A 23577-nucleotide genomic window follows, 5' to 3' on the forward strand; every position below is an offset into this window, starting at 1 on the left:
AGCAGCAGCAGCTTTTTAGGAGGATAAAACCTCGCTTCGTCCAACAGGACTGGAGCCGGCGGCGCTGTCGGACGAACAGCGTCTGGCCGTACGTTTGTAGACACTCAACATTTTCAAATCAGATCTTGAGGACAGGCTGTCCGCACTCTTATTTGAAAAGGGAACAGATCAGATTTCGGTGTGTCCAAAACCGATCCAGACACCGCCAACCTGTCTGCACGGGTTGTCGCGGTAACAACCTATACGCGCAGCTACGCCGGCTTCCCGACGCGTCAGACTTTCTCGAAAATCAATCTGGATGTGACCAAAAAAAAAAAAAAATGATTTGGGCCGAACATTATCCAGTGAAGAAACATCTTAACGCAACAGAGTGAAGGGATGAATTGAAACGACCAGTATCTTCAAACTCTATCAACATTTTTGTGTTTTTATTTATTTTTTATTTTTTTATTCGTATTTCAGCTTCACAGTTTTCCTGCACAAAATCAGCGCCGTTAGAAAATTGGTGTTTCCAGTTCGGTGTTGAAGAAACGAGGCGTCTCTGTGCAGAGTTTCCACCTCAAACCGCCTCCGAACGCCTTCGGGCTGAATCTGAACGGCGATTGCGAAAGCCCGACTTCGACACCGGCCGCAGCACGGACCTCACTAATGGGACCAAATCCCCGAAGCGGGTTCAACATCTGGAGGAAAGACGGACTGTTGCGGCAGCTCAGTAATGAACGTGGTTTTTGGGACGGCTGTGGTTTCGGGGTTAGATTCGGCCCGGTGGACGCCATGTGGTTCAGATTATGTGCGGAGGAAAAAAAAAAAATCACAGAAAAGCCCAGTAATCTGAGATATTCATTTGAATGTGGTGTTATTGCCCCGATGAAGAAAAACTCCATCTGTTTGGCATCGTGAGTGGCTTAAAACCACTTAAAACTAAGTATTCTGTTGGTTTTTTTTGTTGGCATTCGGCTGTAATCAGATTTTTTTGAAACATCATGTGTGGATGTCTGAGGTCATATTTAACCTTCTGAAACACACATCGCATGTTTTGTAAAAAAACAAAAAACAAATAAATAAAAAAAAGGCCAAAATATCACAATGTATCTCAGCTATAGACTGTACAAATAGAAGTTATTATTGGGCTTTTAAAATTTCCCACAGTCCTTGAACTAATCATGTGAACCAAACATTTCAGGGTGGAAAAGAAAGAAAAAAAATCTATTTTGAGCCTGCAATAGAGATATTTGATCAAAATCACTTTATTCTACATGCGTCATGCCTTCACTGACTTCATTTAAGCCAACAGTCTCGTGACAAAAATTCTGCACATTTTATAAATAAAATGCAGCTGGGGGATAAAAAAAAAAAAAGAACACAGAGATGTTTGTAGAGTTTGTAAAAAACAATTAAATAATTCAATTCCCCCCCCCCTCCCCCAATACTGGTAATACTTGTGGGCCAGATCTAGATTCTCTACTTTTTCAAAATTTTGTAAAGTAAATTATTAATGAAATTCAGCTTACATTGTTTCATCTTTATTGATTTTTGATATTATAATTGTGTTATACTGGACCAAAGACATGTTTGAGTTCTCTCTTCTTCTAGCCATTATTGTGCATTAGAGTGTTTGAAGTATTTCAGGTGGTTTTCTGACTGACGGCAGAAGTAATCTTTTAAACTTCTTATAACACGACTGTAAGTGCCTCACTAATATTTTTTTAATTGCACTCTCGCGCTCGCTCCCCCGCCGCAGCGTTTTCATGCCATTTAAGTTCACCGCTATTATATTTTTTTAATTGACTGAACATCAAACGCCGAGAGATCGTCCTCGGTTTCTTTTCCTCTGAACTCGGCAGAACGTCATCAGTCGGATTGATTTCAGAGAACGAGCCAGTTAATCAACCTCGGATCAATTTTAATTAGGAGCCCGTGGATGAGAGTCATTAAAATCCTCCCGAAGCCGAGTGGTTCTAAAACCGGAGTCCAGGGTCCCTTCAGAGGCCCTTCGGGGGTTTGAGGAGGGACCGCGGCGAAATGAGGTATCGCCGTGAGACTCGTAAACGATGTGGGATTTAATGAATTCCTCATCAACAGGTTGCCGGGACTGAAGCACATCAGTCTGAGAGCATTTCACGAACGCCGAGACACCGACTTCCACCATAGAGCACAGCTTCTTTTTTTTTTGCCATCGTCAGGTCAATATTTTATGACATCACCACAGAAAGTAGAGCTTTTCTTTTTGTCAAATTGCACCACAGGTTTCACCTCTAATACGTAGCCACGTACATATTTAGGTGGGTTTTTTTTGGAGTTCTAGATTTTCCAAAGATCTTTAATTCTTCAGTTAAACACATGAAAAAAAGAAGAAAAAGCACATTTTCTGGTAAAAAAAAAAAAAAAAAAAAAAAAGTATAAAGCCTTTACTCACATGGCTGTTTCCAGGGGAAATTGTAAAAACTAGGACAATGCTTGTACATGTTGAAACAGGATGTTCTTTACACCCTGAAGAAGGCTGTTAGCGCTGCTGCGCATGGGTTCATCCTTAACATGTACAAGCATTGTCCTTGTTTTTAGAACTTCACTATGAAACAGCCTTGTGAATCAGGACTTTTTATTTAACCCCCCAAACAAATGACATTTTTCTTCTTTTTGAAGTTTTTATATTTTTGTGAAAAGAGCACTTTCATCGCTGAGAACTTCTGAACTTTTCTTATCTGAAAACACATTAAAAGTTTGAAGCAAAATTGAAGTCCATGTTTGTTTGACTCAGAACAGAAAACTGGGTTTCGAAGTGACGTTTGTCATTCGCATCCAGTTTATTTCGGCGGATCCCCATTTTTTTTGACGACCGGAGACTGAAAATGTTCTGCACGTATGAATACCACGAGGAGCAGTCTGGCCCGGCACTCACCTGTTTACCCTTCGTCTGATTAAAGCAAACATCAGTAAGTAACTCAAGGATTTCATGGGAGGTTTGTTGTGACTGTTCTGATCAACAACAAAAAAAATTCAATTTTGTGGCGGCTTTTCAAATACGATACAATTTGTGAAGCTTTAAGTGAATTTTGCGTAACAATTGCAGGTGTAAGGAAAAATTGCAAATCGAGGGGATACAAATTTTGTTTTTGTTTTTTAAACTACGACCTGAGAAATACAGCCATATGTAATCACGTCGTCTGACAAAAAGCAGAAATGTTTCGGTTATCATATTTTTTTTTTTCAACTTACTGAACTTTAACAACCATGGAGCTCAAAGTTTAGAAAATAAAATTACAGTCAGAAAATTGACGAAGCATTACAAAACAGTCCGTGACTGTAATTTAAAATACAACGGCTGCATCGGCTGTAACAATAAGAGCTTTCATGCTTTTTTCGGAAAGCTCGAATATTCTTCTTTGTTTTTGTTTGGTATTCTTTGATAAAAAAAATCGTAAACTCGTGTGATTGGCGCTCGATCAAAAGTCTTATCTCAACGGTTTCCCTTCGTAACGCTCCCGTTTTAACAAACGCCACTAAAACATGAGCGATGGAACCAAATGAAGACGAGCTGCGACTCCCTTTATGAGGCAGCTGCTGAATTATTCCCTCCAGTGAGGATGACGTCCTCACATCCACCATTCGATATCATTAAATGAAGCGTGACATTTCACTTTTCTGATGAAGCCCTTTCGCTCGCAATCAATCGGAGCTAATTAGGGTTTCCATTGCGTGGACACGGTGCGTCCCCCCCCCCCCCCGCCACCTCCCTCCGCCCCCGGCACGGACTCACCGGGGGAGCAGGGCCCGTCGGACACCCGGGAGATGAGCCTCTGCTGTTTGCAGGACGCCTGTCGCCTGTAGCACTCGTTCTGGTAGGTGTCGCCGTTGGAGCCGCACACGGGGATGTAGTTTTTGTGGCACTGGAAATCAAAAAACAATCAGCGGTTAATTAACTTTCAACCTGACCGCCGCTTCACAGAACAAACCCCCCCCCCCCCCAAAAAAAAAAAAAAAAAACCTGCCGGTGATGACGATTCACGCAGAGCTGCGAGAGGTTTCTCAACTCCACAGAAGCTGATTGGGTCGGTTCAATTTCAGCGGGCGGAGCCAGCAAAAAAAAAAAAAAGATACGGCTGTATGAATGAGTGACACCAGAAAGAGCAATTACAGGCAGATGGAAGATGTTTTTTTTCTGTTTTTTTTTTTTACATAAACCGTCCAGACTCCACATGTCAAGTTGCCAAGGACACATATCAGCGTAGAGCGATCCATATTCTATTAACTCCCTGCCATCAATCATTTAGAAGGAATAGCCCCCGCAGGTCGGACTCCCAGCGACCTCCGACGCACGCCGCGCAAACAGTTCATGTTTATATCCGACAGAAATGGTTCGTGGAAATTCATTCGACGGTAAATCCAGATGTAGGAGCTCAGAATCTGAGAGCCGTGGAGCAGAGCTCGTTCGGGCAGCTCGTCTCCTTCACATCCAAAACTCCAGCTGAGAGATTATTTTTTCTGTCCTGTCAGGGATTTTTTTTTTTTTAGGAGTTTTGCTTTGTCAGCGTTTTGCACCCCCCCAACCCTCCTCCGCCCCCCCTCCAAAAAAAAGAGAGGAGCTGCTGAAACAAAGGTGTTGTTGTTTGTTCTAACGTCTTTTCCCTTTCCGTCAACCGTTCTGCTGGAGCTCATTAACAGCAAGACAGCGTCTTTATTTAATTTGTAAGGACTGAAACTCTTGTGTGTGTGTGTGTGTGTGTGTGTGTGTGTGTGTGTGTGCGTGCGGGTTTTGAAAAGCAAAAGTTTTAATGACCAAGAAATAGACGGATCCCGGCTGCTTCCAAAACACGTTGGATCTTTAAACGACTTCCAACTCGGAGGTGGATGTTTGATATCGTGACCTGTGCGGCCCAGGGCAGGTGGAGCCGGACGAGCTTTTAGCAGACACACACACACACACACACACACACACACACACACACACGCACAGCTGCAACCAAAAAGTATAGTAGTTTTAACAGTTTGCAGCTATTTCAAGCACCACGGGAGATAAATGTGCTAAAAAAAAAAACTGCTGACTGAGGTTGTACAGTCAGATTTATTATGTCTGCATTAAAAGGTCGCTTCAGCTCTCAGCTGCCTTTTTTTTTTTTTTTTTACTTTCACGCAGCTGAAACAGCTACACGAGGAGAATCACCACCATTACTGTAACGCACTTTTTGAAACGGGAAAACATCAGTTTCCTCCCGTACGGGCTCTTCAAAATAAAAGCTGCACCTACGGCACGTTGATTGATACTAAAATTCAAAGACGCTACAAATAAAACTACAATATATTGTAGGACTCGGACCCAGATTTCCATGTCTGGAAAATACTTTTCTTGATAAAACCCTGACGTTCCAGAAATTACCCCGCAGATAAAACACCAGCTAATTTTACAGAAGAGAAATTTGCTGGAAAATACAGAATTTTTACGTGCAGAAGTTTCTCTTTAAACTTTTCCATCTCCGGCCAGTGGGCTGTGAGCTGAGAGCCGCGCACGCATTAAAATAAGTCCGACTGATGTGGTTTTTGTTTTGTTTTTTCTTGGTCTTTAAATCTGACAGGAAGAAGAAAAACAAAAACAAAAGGATGTAACGTACCTGGAACTGGCAGACGCATTTGAGCTGAGCGCCGTCGTCCCTGCAGACGCCTCCGAATCGGCAGGTGGAGTCGTCGCAGACCCTCAGGTCGCTCTTCTTCTCCGACAGATCTGGGAAAAAAAGCACACGGGAGAACACGCGAATTAATGCTGATTAATGTTGTTCTGTTGTTTAATATTATTTTATTTCATTTGTATATACTGTACTTTTTTTTTTTTTTAGATTTTACTACCTCCATTTTTATCCTGTCAACTTTATTGCTTTTACTCTGTGTGTTTCTGCCGGAGCGAAACAATGTCCCCTCCGCTGGATTAATAAAGTACATCGATCTTATTTTCAGCTTCACTGAGTCCAGTTCATCACGACTTTCGGTCCGATTTGCTGTTTTTTTTTTTTCCCGGACCTGTAAAACCTTTGGTACCAACCTGCTGATCCAGACCGAACGAGGCGGGGTTGGGTTTTTTGGGGGTTTTTTTTGTATGGTTCCCAATGAGAAAGAAACTTTTTCGATTTCAAACCCTTGATTTAGTGGAATGGTTCAAATTTAGGATCTTAAACCAAAAAAGAAGCCGGTTGAAGAGTTTGTGTGCAACAGGTACAAAATATGTGACTTCACAGGTTCAAGAGGACTCATCTGACAGATGATTTTTTTTTTTTTTCTATGTACAAAAAGATATGATGAGCTGATAAAATGTGACGCAATCTATGATTATATTGGCCAGAAGTATATAAAACAATCAAAAGTGGCTCCACTTTGACCAACTACAACAATAAAATGGTGCCTTTTAAGCTTCTGTGATTTCACCTTTTCATGTTAGAAAAAAAAAGGCTTCTGTGGTATTTTAACCTGAATGCGGTGCATGCTGGGAGGTAGATGCTAATAAGTAAACCAAAAAAAATATATATACAAAAACCACTTGTAATTAACTTAATTTATGGTCATTTTCTTATTTGGAAGATCTGCAGAGCAGATTAGAGAACAAAATCCTGGAATAACACTCAACGCTTCCCACACACACACACACACACACACACACACACACACACACACACACACACACACACACACACACACACACACACACACACACACACACACACACTGCAGGTGGCTTGTGAAGGGAGTCATGTCTTGTCTGATAATAACAGGTCTCTGAGCCTCAGAAATGTGCCACTAACTTAAATGATCCACATTTCTTTGAGATAAAAGCCACAGATGTGTCGGTGCGAGCGTCACAGACCACAGCCGAGTGGGCTTTGAAGAGCCGTATAATGGCCTGTAATTACTGTTTACAGATATATACGACTCCTAAAAATGGCCGCCGCAATAACAAACCGACCGGCCGCGTAAAACTGTGAAGCTCAGCAGCCGAAGGGGAGAGACGGAGAAGAAGCGAACGACCAGCCGGGGGATTTAAGCAAGAAAACGAACCTTCAAAAGAGCAAGAAAATCAAATTTAAAAAAAACGGGTCGGCCGGGCCGGAAGAACTCCTTCAGTTTATAAAGAAAAGTAGCAGCAGAGGTTTGAATTATTGATGTATTAAAAAGGCCTTAAAAGAAAAGCCACAAAACTGGAGGTTGTTCTAGTTTAGGAGAATAATTAAATTGTTTTTTTCACCCAGGGTCGATTTTTCCAACCTCTGATTTGTTCAAAATGTGGACGTATTTCTCAGAGTGTTTAAAAACTAACGGACTGCAGCTTTGAATGAAGAAACGCAGCGTTGAAGAGGCAGTTAAACCGAAATAAACACATTTCTGATCATGAACATTCACCGGCGCTGTAGACCAGAACAACTCACGAAGTCAGATTTACTGCCGATCGGATCAGCGACGTCCAACCAGGAGAAACCAAAACACAACTCGACTTGTTTTAACGGGTCGGTGGATTTTTTTCAGGTCTTTTCAGCTCACTGAAACCTCGACGTACGTTTTCCTGTCCGAAAAGTCATCGAACCGTTTAAAAGAAATATTCTGATCGAGTCCACGTTTACGATATAAAAAGTAAAACGTTGTGGTAAAAAACTAAGATTAAGGGTGAAGACTTTGACGTCCTGAGGGAAAATCAAATGTTAGAAAGTCCAAAATTATGCTAAAAGTTGAATTAAAAGTGAAGAACTTTGACTTAGTAAGTGAAAATGAAGAGTAAAAGATGATGCTAAAAATTTTATTAGAAATAATGAATTTGAATAAGTAAGTTGAAATTAATGAAAATTTAAAAAAAAAAAGAAAAGAAAGCCAAATACTAATCAAAAAAAGTATGACATTCTCTTAGGGAGTCAGAAATATGAGATGAAATGTCAAACGCATGAGAAATTAATCAAAATGACGACAGAAAAATAAATATTCAACATTTCTGGTATTTCATGTTTGGTTTTTTTTTTGAAGCGCGCATCATTTTGTCGTTTTGTAAAAACCTCGCTGACATTCAGGCCGACATAATTAAAACCTCCGATGTCGAGACTCCTTTCAGACCTTCAAGCCACCGACTCGGTTCTTTACGCGAGACATAAAACGTCAGCAGGCGTCGCTCGCATTCGCGCCGTGCTTTGTCCCGGCGGTCCGACGGGTGTGTTTCCTCGTGTTTATTTGAGCTCGACCTTCTCCTCCAATCTCGGCTCTTAAATTATCGCGCGTTGAGGGGGGGGGGGGGGGGTTGTAAATGCACGTAATCCCCCCCCCCTCCCCTCCCCTCCCTTTGGACCGGAGCAGAACTAAAGAAGCCGACGGAGCGTGGCAGCAGCCGCCGCCCGGAGGTACATCCACCTCCCCCCAAAATCCCCTGAGCTCGGCCCGGTCGTCATGGCCACCCAGTCCCCGCCGTCGCTGCCCTTCGGCTTGTTATCGAACACCCCCCCCCCCCCCCCAAACACTGCAGCCCAGGAGATGGACGTCAATACCTCATCTTCTGTCTGCTGCTCCGAGGTCTTGAACAGTCCGTTAACCCTCTCGGCACACGACGCTCATCTCACGTTCAATTCAAGCTCCTGTCCTACTTTGACTTAGGTTTCACGACAGGGTGCTTTTTTCTTTTTCTTTCCCATCTTCGTAATATCCCTGGATAACGAGCTTCAGGAGGTCAGGCAGGAAAAGCTCTGGCCGTTTTTGTTTTTAAATCTATGCTAACAATACAACTTCTCTGGATGGGATTCTTTCGAAGAACCGTGTTACCTCTCTGAAGGACGATATGTTTTTGAAGCGGTTGTTGTTGTTTTTTTTGGTCTGTTTGTCAGCAGGATGACAGAAAAACTATCAGTCCGATTCTCATGAAATTTGGTGGAAGGTTGGAGCCCGGGCCGAAGACATCCGAGCAAACCCGAATCACGAGGCGGATCCACGAATTACTTTTATTATTAGATAGATCGGACAGCGCAGAAAAACAAGTACCGTCATCGGCCCGGGACCAAAGTATTGGTTCTCCTGACAGGATAGTCAACGTTTGCAGGACAAAACGTCAAACATGATTGTAAAAAAATTTCGATGGAAAGTAAAGCGTTAAAAAGCCCCAAATTATGAGCTAAAAAGTAAACAATTATGCTAAAACATTTTGAATAAAAGCAAAGACTGACTTGTAAGACGAAGTCAAAAGTCTTTGCGTCTATGGGGGACGTGGGAAATAAAATGTAAAAAAAAAACCATCATTGTTTTCAAATATCCTTTTTGACCCCAAAAACCCAGAAATATTCAATCTGCAACTACATAAAAAAAAAAAAACACCCCCCCACCCCCTCAAAGCTCCCTTCCTCGGAGCTGCTCGGGTCTTTTCATTTCAGCCGCATCCAACGCGCGTTGAAGCGACTGCTCGCGCGGCATCCGATGCGTCCAGCCCTCGACACGCGCCGCCGCTTCGAGATAATGAAACGCCGTTCGCCTCCGAATGTTTTGCCTCATTGTGTTATTTCGCGTCTCAGAAGCGCATCAGACGGAAGATTAACGGCATCATCAGTGAAAAACACTCGTTCGTTCACTCGCCTCCTTTCTTCTCCTGACAACACACCGCTTCAAAGAAGAGGAAGACCTTGGAAGTGAAAACTTCCACCGCGCACACACACGCTGATATCTCCTGAGGTTTTCATTTCATAGAGAAGTGAAACCTTCTCAAGGACTGCTGTGGCGTATTGATTCGGTGTTTCGAAAAGCTGAGAATTTATCCTCGGCACAGACGTGAAACAGGAGAGGGAGGCGGCGTGACATTCATGTAAAATACCGACATCAGTGATGCATGATGGGACCGCAAATCCCCCCATCGCGCTCAAAGACACAAATGTTCCGCTTTTCTGTGCAGTTAGAAAGGCGACCGAAACAACAAAAATATCAGTGATGTGGGTGATGGTTCGCCTTCTTGTGGGTTTTTTGGAACCGCTCATGAATCCTAATGTGTTCACTTACATTTCCCAGCAGTCTGACATGCTGTGTGTGTGTGTGTGTGTGTGTGTGTGTGTGTGTGTGTGTGTGTGTGTGTGTGTGTGTGTGTGTGTGTGTGTGTGTGTGTGTGTGTGTGTGTGTGTGTGTGTGTGTGTGTGTGTGAAGCTGCACATTCATTGCGAATCTGCTGCTTTTTATTGAAGTCGCGAGGAAACGTTTCGGTGCCAAACGCCATGTCACACCGCTCCTTCAAATTAAGAGTGAAAAGCAACAGCTGCTCGCAAACATTTTTCTTTTGTCTCGATTGTAACTGGGGATCCTCAGCTGTAAGGTAGCTGCCTAATTACCAAACCGGACTAACACACACACACACACACACCTGTCAGGACCGTTCGCACCTACCGAACACAAAGACCCCGACGACGGGTCGACTCGCTGATCAAACACAACTGCTTGGGAGCACGCCGACAAGTTCCACGCCGGGAAACACGAGCTCCTTTGTTTACTGTGTTCGGGCTGAGCGACGTGGAAAAGACAACCGTGTGCAACCACTTACAAAAGAACAGGCCCAGAAGCTGCAGTGCAGAACATCACGACGTACGAACCGATGCCCGAAAGCCGCGTCTAATCAGGTCGCGCTTGCGGAACAAAAATTCCCGCCCCGAGGCGTTCTGGAGATTTGTCGCGTTCGCAACCCCGGTAACACGTCAAGGCGTGTAATTCGCCCGCCGGTGCTCGAGAGGATACCGTGTCAGCGTCACACTGTGCCTCACCTAGGCGACGAAAAGTAAGGCGTTCTTAGGTTTGGCCGCCGAAATTCACTTGGTTAGGATTAGTGAAAGGTTGTTTGGGTTAAAAAAAAAACCAACAACAACCAAAAACAACATTACGTATGTTACCCAAAGTACTTTAAATGAAATCCTTTCGCTTCCGTAAAAGACTCGAACACCGGGTGGTCCGAGTGAACATCCCGTGTTCGCCCCTGAAACACTGGAGTTTGGATTGAGGTCTCCATTTATAAGAGATTTTTTTTTCCATTTATTCCCGATGTATTATAGACTATTTTGAGAAAAGGCAGTCCTGAGTGGCAGAGCACTCCAAACCCCTAAAGACCGAACGGCGGTAGCTGCTCGGCCCTCAGTCGTCTGTTTGTTCCTGGATCTTTCTTAAATCTCTGGGCCGCATCAGCTGGATGAAGAGCTTTTCTCTGTTCTTCTTCTGCTTCTTGAATAAAACATTAAACCCTGACCGCCTCCTCATCCTCCCTCCGTCCTTGTTGCTATGGGCAACGCAGTGACGCTGACGTTTTTGACCTGAATAGTTTACTTTTTTTTTTTTTTTATTCAATGTTGTTCAATTTTTTCTGTAAACTACAGGCCTTTAGGAAGTTTTCTTAAGAAAGAAAAACTGCAACTCAGAGGAAACTTAAACTGAATTGCCAGAGTGTTACTTTTAGCTGAATCTTCAGGGATCTAAGTTGGATAAAACCTCATTGCTGCAAAGAAACAATAAAACATACTCGTGCCTGCAAGAAACATAATAAGTCTGAATTTACTTTTCATGAAAACACTCATTATTGTTTCCCCTGCTGGCACCGCCCACGATTCCCAGGGGCCAAAGACTTAATATTGTGAGGATGTTACGAAAATAAAAAATTTCTGGAAGTTGAGGACGTTTTACAGACACGAAACCTCAATTGACTAAAAAGTCTGAACAAAAAAAAAAAGGTGTAAAAACTGATCTTATTTGAGGTCGGAGGTTTCCTGTCAACAGTTTTACAGATATAAAGTTTTCCGTTTTAACACCGCGAGTGACCTCTTGGAAAAATGAGCTATAAAACTAAATAATCCGATAGTTCACATCGAGTATTTTTGCCCGAAATGAGCATCCCTACTTCGCCGTATAGTTTCTCATGTAAACCTTTCCAACATCGTGTCTGTTTGTTTTTCTTGTTTTGGCCGCCTTGCTGCTGCAGCCTGATTGGCTGATTGTTCAGATGAGGAAACAGAAACATATATTGTAAATTCCTCAGCAGTTTTATAATTGTTATTCGGGGATGTATCTTTTCATGGTATTGTGTGTTTGTGACTGTCGTCTCAGTTCTGTTCGCTTTATCATTGTGTCCCTGAACTCCCGTTCTTTTTTTATCTAGTAATTAAGAAATGCGCAACAAACTGATTACGCATATTCTTCATCCAGTTTTATGTTACTGCCCTCACCCTGAGATTAACTTGTGGTCGTAACATAATTTGGGGGCTCGTCCGGGATAAAAAAAAAAAAAGTGGAACATTTTCCAGGGGATTTTCTGGCACTTTCAAACACAAAAATTAGAGGATTTTGTTTGAGTGAAATATAAATTTGACCTATTGGTATCGTCAATAAAATCTCACCCGTTTGACAAGTGTGTCTTGACTGTGTATTTATTCATCTATTTGTGAGGTTTCATCTGCTCTACCTTCATCAGGTGGAGGCTGAAATGTCGCAGCTAAATGCCAATTATCAAAGTATTAATTTGCCCTTTCTTCCCATCTGTATTATTCAAAACCGGTTATTAAACATCCGGCAATCAGCCACTTTAATGTGTTTTTCCTCTAACGATCCTGAAAGCTCTGTTCAACAATCATTGGATTGTGAAGGAGGCGAAAACAGCACCAGGAAACCAATGAAAAATGAGATGAAAATGAGGTTGCGACGTTTGGAACCTCCGACCTCGGCAGCGACACTGAGCAGATGCTGCAGAAGGACCTTCTGTCTAATTATGCCCCTGCCTTCCTCCTCCTCCTCCTCCTCCTCTGTAGCTGCAACTAATTTGTCCAGGTTTGTGTATTTACTTCCTGGAAGGCTGAGCGAGCGTGTGACTGCGAGTGGCCCGGAGGGCCGGCAAACGCTCGGCTCGTTTGGCTTCATCAGCTGCCGCCGCGGAGTAATCTTCACCTGGGAAGCGGAGGGTGCCGCATGGAGATAACAGCTTTGATGTTTTATTCATGTCGAAAAGATCCGAACGACACAAAGAGTCCCTTCCAGGTTCATTCCGGAGTCTGACGAAGAGGCCGAGCAGGAAGTAATTGACCTCCAGGGAAGTCTCTCTAACAAGTTGGGTCACTGGGGTCTGTTGGCAGTTCGTTTTGTTACTAACAAGACAATTAAGGCTCAGATCGACTGCAAAAGGGTTTAAAGTTTGCACATAAATGTTTTTAAATGCATCCTGCAGCAAGGACAAATCGTAAAGAAGAAGGCGACACCGTAAAGGTTCCTTCAGTTTACATTTTCTGATAATCTTACACCTCTGGATTAACAATTGTTTGAGTAGTAATGAGCAATCGGAAAGGAACGCCGGTCTCTGTGAAAAACCAGTGAATCACTATCAGAGCAAAAAAACCAAACAGGCCAAAATTCAGGAGTGTCACACCTCTTATTTCAGCTAGATTTAGTGAATACGACCTCTGACCTCAATCTCACTGCTGACACTGCAGAAACTATCAGACGGGCAATTTTTAGAGGGCGCGACCGAGTAAAAAGGTACCAACAAGCGTTTTTGTCGTCTAAGTGGCGCCGACTGTGGGAACTTTGGACCGAGTCGCCCGCCCCGCCCCGATTTCTCATCTTTATCGTCACTGCAACCTGAAGCGGTGCGAAACAGCCGCTGAGGTGTGATAGACTTCAGGCCGAGGCATTAAACGAGCCCGCCGGACCGTCTCATTATTCAGCTCAGCGCGCTCATGAAATAAAACTCAGTGAAATGTGCTTTATTTATTCTGCAGCTCACATCTTCCATCCACCATCCCACCACCACCACCACTCCCTCCACCGCCCCACCCCCCCTCCCTCCACCCTCCCAGCTGGCAGCTCTCACCTGCCGTCTGTTTTCAGAGGAAACGGTGCCGAGCCGAGCTCTCCGCTGCTTCCCGTCACCTCTGTCGCTCCGACGACGCTTTAATTACGTCTCTGCTTTCCTTTTCTTTTCCGAGGGCTGACACCGTTTTTTTGTATTATTTTTTTTGTATTCATAAACCTAACGATGCTGGACGGCCCGATTATTAATACAGAGATAGTAAACAGTGTTTCTTCAGTCACACGATGTTGATTCTGTCTCAGCGTCTTCAGTTACAGAGAACTTATTGCAGCGGATATTTCATTCATTAAAAACGTAGACGAGCCTTTGAATCAGTCGAATGGCTACTTTTTCCCTCCGGTTTTTGTTTAAGACATTTTCCAAAAGCCATTAAATACTGTTAAAGCTTCTTTTCTTTTTCTTTTTTTTTCTTTTTTAAAACGCCGCGGCAAAGAAAAAGCACAGGGGAAAATAAAGAGAGACGTCCTTTAAGCCGAAACAGGCTGTTGATGTTCTTCGCTGATTCACAGCTCTCGATATTCGTGTTGTTACTGTTAATGGAAAAGCTATTTGCAGAAGTAAAAGCACTTTCAACTATAAATCTGGATGTTTGTTATTTGCAGTTTAGCCTGCCTCGCGCCGCCATTATGCAGGCTCACTTAATGTGCGGTTTAAAAAAAAAAAAAAAAAAAAAAAAAGACAGAGCACTTTTTCAGTCAATTTGACTCGAAAACCCACGAGAGCCGAGCAGCAGGACCCGCCAGGCAGGAAGTGAACGGGGATCAGGCTCAGATTTGGCCTCAATATGAAGATTTTTTTTTAAGCTCTTTTTCTGGTGACGGATAGAGCATATAAGTATAGTCGAAGCTTATCTTTCTATAAAGTCTAGTTTGACCACAGCAGTGATGACACTCGGTGACGAAAAACAAAAACACAAAAAAAAGTACGATTTCAAAGAGTCCTGTGTTGGCGGAACACGGTTCGACTCGTAATTCACTCTATTCAGCATTTTTTAAGGTGTAAACAAATGTTTATTGCACACTATAATTTAAGCATTTGCAAATATCAACAACTACAACTTCTCTTGTGGAAACTTGTAAAAAAAATTTTTTTAAAAACAGCTTTTGAATGACAATGAAAAAAATTAATTGATTGTTGGCAAATATTGTAGATTATATTCCACACTGAAACTACTAATGCTTTACAGTGTGTTACTAAGTGATTCATTACTGCTCATAAATGTGACGAGAGAATAAACAAACTGTTGTTTAATGTTATTTGTGTTTTTCAGTAAAAACAAGAGTTTAAAAAGTAAGTGGAAATTAATGACATCAAACTTTGCTGAAAGAAATGAAAATAAATCCTTCCAAGAAGTTGCAATTTATAGATAAATAAATATGATCTTTTAGGCAATTGTGAGAAAGGTTTTCAGGAAATTAGCCAAAAAATATGGAACCCATGAAGACCTAAATGTCCCGTCTGTATGTCGGGTACCGAGGTCCGGGATGTTTTTAGCCTAGCTTAGCACAAAGACTAGAAACAGGGGGAAACTGTTAGCTGAAACTAACGACACACCTTCCATCAGCTTCAGCTCATCCGATTCACACGTCGTATCTCGAGTCCAGAAGAAAAAGAAGCCGTTAACGTTGGAACCACCGTATTAGTTTCGTGCTAGTACCGAAAATAAAAGCCTGAAAAGGTACGTCAAATATTTTGGGACTTCCACGCCGACACACTGTTCTTCATTCAGACAACCGAGTTGCCGGCGGTATCTTTTCACTAAAGTTGGCCTCTCGTTTGCGTAATTACAATAAGATCCGGTCTGAAAAGACGAGGAGACCCAAAAAGACCTAAAATACATCCTCAGGCTGAATCAGAGCTTCAGAGAAGCAGGGACGAGGAAGAAAAAGAGGAGGAGGAGGAGGAGGAGGAGGGCTGGGAAAAATAATGGCAGCCTCCAAAATCTCAGATTGAAAGTCAGGATGGTTTCAGAGAGGGATGACGAAGGAGGGAGGAAGAGGAAGAGGAAGAGGAAGAAGACGAGGAGGAGGAGACTTGATGAAAGTGTTTAAGTGCCGAGAGATTTCAGAGGCTGGCTGACCTCAGGCCTTTCAGTCTGGAAGAGGTGTGTGTGTGTGTGTGTGTGTGTGTGTGTGTGTGTGTGTGTGTGTGTGTGTGTGTGTGTGTGTGTGTGTGTGTGTGTGTGTGTGTGTGTGTGTGCGCGCGTGCGTTTGCGTTTTTGTTTGTTTTTTGGGGCGTAAATCAATAAAATGTCAGGTGAGCGCGCATCGAGCTGACAACACTTTCCTGCAGGTGGCGCTGCTACAACGACGGGGTGCATTATTGAATACTGCAGTCAGTCAGTTACGATTGGATCAGACTGAGCTCTTCATCCGGATGAAAATATTCAGGCTGCAGAGGGTTGCATCCCCCCCATCCTCCCCCATCCTCCCCCCATCCTCCTCCCATCCTCCCTTCATCCCCCCCATCCTCCCTCCATCTTTGCCCCATCCTCTTCCCATCCTCCCCCCAACCTCCCCCCATCCTCCTCCCATTCTCCCCCCATCTTTCTCCCATCCTCCCCCCATCCTCCTCCCATTCTCCCCCCATCTTTCTCCCATCCTCCCTCCATCCTCCTCCCATCCTCCCTCCATCTTTGCCCCATCCTCTTCCCATCTTTCTCCCATCCTCCCCCATCCTCCTCCCATTCTCCCCCCATCTTTCTCCCATCCTCCCCCCATCCTCCTCCCATTCTCCCCCCATCTTTCTCCCATCCTCCCTCCATCCTCCTCCCATCCTCCCTCCATCTTTGCCCCATCCTCTTCCCATCCTCCCCCAACCTCCCTCCATCCTCCCTCCCTCCATCCTCCCCCATCCTCCTCCCATTCTCCCCCCATCTTTCTCCCATCCTCCCTCCATCCTCCCTCCATCCTCCTCCCATCCTCTCTCCATCCTCCTCCCATCCTCCCTCCATCCTCCCCCATCCTCCTCCCATTCTCCCCCCATCTTTCTCCCATCCTCCCTCCATCCTCCTCCCATCCTCCCTCCATCCTCCTCCCATCCTCCCCCATCCTCCTCCCATCCTCCCTCCATCCTCCTCCCATCCTCCCTCCATCTTTGCCCCATTCTCCTCCCATCCAAAAAAAAAAAAAAAAAAAAAAAGCAGACAGTTCGCGGAAGAAAAGGAGCTCCAAATGACCGGCAGTCGGATATTGGTGGACGATTGTAAGGCCCTGTCAATCAAGTTCAACAGCTTTACTCTCAGAAAAAATTGAAGCAATCTGTAAATCTCAAGGAGCAATTTTTAAAAACGGCTATTTACCTTTTTCTTTTTTGAAAGTTGAACCTGACGGCGTTTGTAGTTTTATTTTTTTGTTTTTCCGCTTCATCCTTCCCGTTATTACTCGTTTTGCTCTCAACGACAGCCGACGGACCGCCGTCCACCAAAGTAAGTCGGGACGCATCGCTTTCTCCTGACCCGACGAGTACGGCAACGATATCGAGCCAGAAAAATCTTCTTCCGATCCGTTTTCACCCCGCTTGGCCGAAGTTGGATCGCTTGTGGAAGTAGGTTGAGCAGGTTCCTCTTTCCCGGTAACGTTTTCCGGCGTCCGTAGGTGTTCCCGAAACCGGGCGAGAACACCAAATCCCTTCGGCTCGTTCGGGGGAGGGAGGGAGGGGGGGCAACCGCGGGAGAAAAACCTCCTCAATCGACTATCCTGGAAAACCAACTAATACCGGCTCTAAAATCGAATGGAACAAGATACCGGGCTTCCATACGTGCCGTAATAACACTGATTAATAGTATCTTCAGTGCCGGTTTGACTCCCGCGCACGAGACGAGTGGAAAAGAAAATAGTCCGATTAATCCTCTAAACGTATGAACAGAAGGCTGCGGCAGCTCCCCTCCCTCTCCCCTCCTCCCCTTTTTTTTTTTTTAAATTTATTTCTTTTGCCCGATTTGTCTCTCCACCTCCAGATGTGTTTGTTTTTTTTTCCCCATCCTGGAGGTGCATCCGGCACTCGAAGCGAGCCGCCCTCGTCAACGCCGCCCTCTTCGTCACCTCGCCGCCGGCGGTGAATCAGCTCCCCGTGTCGGCCTCTTCAGCTCCCCTTCCCCTCCGCCCCCGCCAACCGCCGTGCAATTTGCATAATTACAGCCGCCATAACTCCTTTACAGTATAATTTGTCTCAATGCGGTGACGGGGCGGTGAGTTAACACTGCGAGCGAGAGCAGCTTACAGTATGTTTGGAGGTTGTTGGTTTTTTTATTATTGTGTCTTTTTTTCTTTTGCGGCGGGGAGGAGCCGCTTCGTAGCTTCCTTTTGTCGTCACCAGACACTTCAGGTTTTGTCTCACAGAAAACGTCATTCGTTGTAAAATTTAAAAAAAAAGAAAAAGCATTGCACTTTCTAATTTGTTAGCGTGTTTTGTGTTTTTCTTCTTCTATCTGAGCTAATGTACCGTGAAGGGACGGATTTTATTGTTGTTGTTTTTCTTTTGCAGAAGTTCTGATCAACAAAAATCACATCAGACGGCAGATTTGAAAATGAAACGCAAGGAAGTACGGAAATGAAAATGTACTTTTTAAACGGGAGACGAAAAGCCCCGGGGACGGACGTGCATCAAACAGGAGACAGAAAGAGGACAAATGTGTTCATATTAAAGCCAAATAAACACCGAGGGTGGATATGCGCTTCGGTGAGAGGAAATATTTTACCGTCAGACACGAACGGTCTGAATAAATGTGACATTAAACTCTGATACTCTAAATCTGAACGTCTTTGTCTTTGTCAATGTCACTGAAAACACTTTCGGGTTCTGAATGCAGCAAGAAGGGTTGATATATATATCTATATATATATATTTATATATATTCTTAAAAGCAAACTCAAGACCTCCGTTTTTTAGTCTGGCCTTCCATTGAATTTTAATCATATTCAAAATGGATTTATTTATACATTTTAGTTGGTTTTACTACTCGATATATATCCTTTTACCCCCTTTTAGTGTTTTATTTACCTTTTCCATATTATAGATTTGTGATCTACAACTAGCGTTTTCCTGAGTTCCTCTGTTCCTGGGACGTGTTTCTGTGAAAAGCACAATTTGTTTGTATGAAAAGTGCTACATAAATAAAAGTCTACATAATTAGAAGTTTTTTCCAAGAAAAAAAAAATCCCTGTATGTCTTAAATTGTCTTGGACCCGACACCTTTCCCTTAATTCAGTTTGTGTTAGTCCCCGCCCCTAACTCCGCCCCTTCCCTCACCTGTAGCTCGATGATCGGGAAAGCCCCGCCCCCCCCGGTTGACCGGATTGGTTGCTTCGGTCCATGATGTATGAAACCCAATCTGTATTTTCGAAACCGTCCCAACCGTCACGGGCATTTCCAAACTTGGAAATGTTGAGTCATGCTGTTTACGGCCCTTTTTTTTTTTTTCCCGCTCGTACGTCAGAAAATACATAAATGTAAAAAAATAAAATAAAATAAACTCACAATGATATTCCATTGTTTTTTTTCCCCGAACACTACCGACCTTATGAAGAAGACGCGTGACAGCCTTCTGAAAAAAATGACCTCTGTTCATCGATTCAGATTTTTCTTACTTCCTGGAAGCAGAACTTTAGTTCCTCTGTTGTTATTGTGAGTCTGTTAGCATTTAGCTCTTAGCATTCAGGCCTCACAAAGCCGCCGGCGTCCCTGTAAACCAGGGGAGGCTACGAAACGCCAGCAGCTCTCGGACACTTTGTCAAAGTAGCTCTTGGGGGAGGCGGGGGGAACAAAAATAAATCAACGGTTGGGCGACTCCCCGTTGGAAACTTTCTGCCGTGTTTAACGAAGAAGAAAAAGATCCTCAAAAGCGTCACCGAACGCTGTTTTTACTCTCCGCCGATTGTCTGTAATCCCACCGTGCATCATTTCCTGTTTGGGAAACAAATTTATAGGGAGAATAAATAAAGTAAATTGGATCAGGTCCAATGAAAGACATCTCAGCTTTTACTTGTATTTTCTTGTTCGTCATTAGTTTTACTGGATGTTTAAGTGTTCAGGTCCGCCTGTGTGTGTCTGCAGTAAACCCCCCCCCCTCCACGTTGTTGAAGCGCTGCTTTTGTTTTTGATTTTTTTTCCTAGCGGAAAGCTCCTTCAGGATCGCCAAGCAGAGGCTTGAGAGGGGCTTTTGTCCTTCCTCCGGCGGGGCGGGGAGGGGAGGGGGGTTTCTCACAGACTGTTCACGGCCCTCTCTGCCTGTCGGGACTGTTTACGAGCCCCGCGGACGGACGCTCGTCCGGGCCGCCACGAGCTCGCGACCCCCCGAAAAAAACAAAATCTGTCACCAAGCTGCCGTCGCTCGAACAAAAGCCTCTTTCAGCACTCGGGACGGCGACGACACATTCAGCAAAACCTTAATTATAGAAGAGGTTTTTGTTTTTGTTTTAAAGCAGCTGTCACTGCAGTCAAAAGGGGGAACCTGACAGCCCAACAGAGGTTTCAACGTCTTGCATTTTTCGATTTAGCAGCGCCCCCTCGGATTGTTTTGATCCTCCGTTTCTTTTTTTTTCTCTCCTCTTTAACCGTCTGTCAGGATCCATCAGCCCTTCCTCTCCGAGAAACCCCAACCAATCACATAAATCTCACAGCCGGTGTTGTTAACAGAGATGGTAAAAAAAAATTAAAAAAAATAAAACATGGGAGATATTCAGCAGCGGAGACAGAAACTTTCTGCGGTCGCTGGGAGAAAGAAATAAAAGCTGAGTTACTGTGATAAACAAGCAGCGAGACGCCAAAAAAAACACACACACAAAAAAAAAAAACACAAAACACAAAACAGACAGAAAATGTGATGAAAAGCAGCCCGAGACGACGCAGACGCGAGATTCACGAGCTTGGCCTCCATTTTTCGGCCTCATCGATCAAGAGTCGGGCGGGTAAAAGCGTTTCATTTAAGAGATACCAGTTCAAGCGTGGAAAAATCACGAGAGCAAATAAACAGAACGGCGGTCAACTTTCCAAAAAAACACTCCAGGAAACGGTTTGTTTATTTTCTAGCAAAGAATCATACATTTTATTGTGTTTTTTTTTATTTATTTGTTTTTTATCTTGCAGCCACCTTGTTGGGTTTCTATTCATTTCTATTGAAAACAGGCCGAACTGAAACCATTTGTCACCCGAACAATAAGGTAACTACACAATCAGTTAATCCTTTCAGGTCACATAAACACGCCAGATGCACAGTTTTGTTGTTCATAGCCTTTAAAATGTGTCGACTTAATGCATTTTTTTTGGCCTTACTTTATAGCTTTTAACAGCTGCTAACTTATACTCGGGGGGCGGGGTGGGGGGGGGGGTTGTTCGCGCATTTCCTGTTTTCTGGGTTGCTCGGAGAAGAAGGTTCAATCAAAAAGCAGCGTTTCCCACATAGATAGACTTACTCGGGCAGCAGAGGTTAAGCTCCGCCCATCACGACACACGCAGAGATCAGAGGACAGAAACAGCAGAAACTCTCACGCCGAGCTGGAAAGAAACGGATGCTTCGTAAATAAGAGAAATAACGTATATATATATATATATATATATATAATATTTTGGTGTGGGACGGCGAGACGCAACAACTATAAAGCGTCTGTTACTGAGAGCGTGCGATCGGCCGAACGCTGCGGCTTTTCAAATTAAAAGCACGCAGGCAAAAACGCGCTCGTCGAACGGAGGCCGCTGCGATACGAAACGGGCGCGTGTCGAGTTTAAATGTCGTATTGTTCACGCAGCAAAAGAAAAAGCGCCTTCAGCTGGTTCGGGTGGAGCTCAGCGACGTGAATACATGTTACCGAACACGAGGAAGCTCTCGGACACCAGAAGCGTCGGGTCGATCCGCCGTGGAGCCGCTACTCACTGTATTCGGGGAGGTTTCTTTTCGGTGTACATTTTGTAAAATCTAATCTTGTATTTGAGGGGTTTAAAGGAAACAAACAAACACATTCAAAAAACATCTTAAACTCTGCGTTGTTGTCGTCAGCCTCCCACTTCCCTCCCCCCACCAGCAGCTCCTCCTCCCTCCCCCCTCCTCCCCCCCCTCGGTGCACTGAATGGATTCGCCCAAAGAGTCGGCGACGCGAGACTAATCAGGTCCCATTCCAATTCCGGGCACAGCGGAGGACACCAGACCCCGGGTCCCCGAGCTCAAACAGGAAAAGACCAGCAGGTGATTTGCACTTGATGCATTTTAATTGGTGCACAAAAAGAAGCTCCAGAACTGTGTGTTTTGGGCTGTGAAATGCATACACACAAAAACACACACACACACACACACACACACACCCCCCCCCCCCCACACTCTCACACACAATCTGCAGCGCCTGACTCCAGAGGTAACGGGAACCTTCAGACGCTGCTCGGGGTTTAGAGATACCCGGCTCGAAGCTGCAGGCTCTTCTTTTTGGTACGTCCGCGAATCAATGGCAGGGGAAGCTAAGCCCCCCCGAGCGCCGCCGCCACGGCTAATGGCTTCCCAACAGCCCCCCCCCCCCCCCCCCAGAGAATATGAGCTACCTCACACAAAAAACAGCCAGAGGAGAATGAAAGAAGGAAGCCGGATATCTGCACACGTGCACACCAACAAAACCGCAGCGACGGGTGATGTATGACGGCCGCAGAATAAAAAAAAAAACTAAACGGAGAGGCTCTGAATTATGAATCACCTCTGGCATGAAAATATCGGTCCAATCAATTCTGCAGAATAAATAAATGTATGAACGGGCCTCCGCGGGTTATTTTGTCACGCGAAATTCATCACCATCAGCGGGAAAGACGCTCTTTCTCCTCCAGCTAGTAACGAGACGAAGACGGCGCTCCGAGGCCGACGTACGAAGCTCCGTCGCAGCGACGGGATATATTCATGGATGAGGTGAGGGAGGAAAGAGCCCCGTGTAAATCTGGAGGATGAACGTCTTTGCGAGATCGGGCGTCCGATTTCATCTGATTAGGGGAACGCAAGCTTTGAATCTTCGTCGGAGAAAATTTTAATAAGTGAAACATATACTTCAGCCACGCTTTTAAAAATGCGTTGATTGATTGATTGCGTGAGATAAACACCCACTTTTAATTGATTTTCAGTGCGCTTCAACGCAACGGCGGTGGCGGCGGCGGGGGGGGGAGGATTTGTCCAATGGAGCTGATTCTGGATAGAAACCAAAAAAAAGTTGTCGCCGTGGCGACGCTTCAAATACGGACGTTTGCCGGAAAGATGCTGCAACCCGACAAAGATAATCAGAACCGTTTCAAGGCGGACGGTGAGTTATGGTGTTGAATAATGGACAAGGGAAAAAAAACCAAAAAAACCAGTGTTACTACAGAGCTTAATGATGTCGTAGTGAAGTTGACCTTTGACCTTTTGCATATAAAACGCCATGCCTTTACCATTTCGTCCTGTTAGGACATTCGTGGGAAATTTTGTCACGTTGTTATCGCGGGAATTCTTGACTTGCGGACAAAATAAACGGGGATTAATAAAGTATATACCTACCTACCTACCTACCTACCTACCTACCTACCTACCTAAACGATTTGTGAGGTCGCGGTGACCTTTGACCTTTGACCACCAAATTTTGAATCAGATCGTGCCCGAGTCCAAGTGAGCGTTTGTACCAAATTGGATGAGATTCCCTAAAAGCGTTCCTGAGTTTGACACTTAATTATTGGTCATGTAAATATATTATATGACCGACTCTCTTTAAAGACCTGCCTGAATTTGTTCTTCGAATTTACATATATATTTTCAT

At 44.3% G+C, this 23577-nt stretch overlaps 1 protein-coding gene across 1 annotated transcript in view; it reads right to left on the reverse strand.

The window, feature by feature from the left end:
* Positions 1 to 23577, reverse strand: part of tmeff1a (transmembrane protein with EGF-like and two follistatin-like domains 1a) — a 71423-nt gene that overhangs the window by 29882 nt on the left and 17964 nt on the right. Inside the window, exons 2-3 of the mRNA XM_069720483.1 lie at positions 5607 to 5716; positions 3758 to 3887 (exon numbers count right to left, since the gene is read on the reverse strand). Coding sequence (XP_069576584.1) covers positions 3758 to 3887; positions 5607 to 5716 — 240 coding nt within the window. The remainder of the gene's footprint in view (positions 1 to 3757; positions 3888 to 5606; positions 5717 to 23577) is intronic.

The sequence above is a fragment of the Brachyistius frenatus genome, unplaced genomic scaffold (assembly GCF_029030835.1).
Source record: "Brachyistius frenatus isolate BFR_SWC_R1_liver_20210118 unplaced genomic scaffold, ASM2903083v1 Contig_242, whole genome shotgun sequence".
In the NCBI taxonomy this organism is placed as follows: domain Eukaryota; kingdom Metazoa; phylum Chordata; class Actinopteri; family Embiotocidae; genus Brachyistius; species Brachyistius frenatus.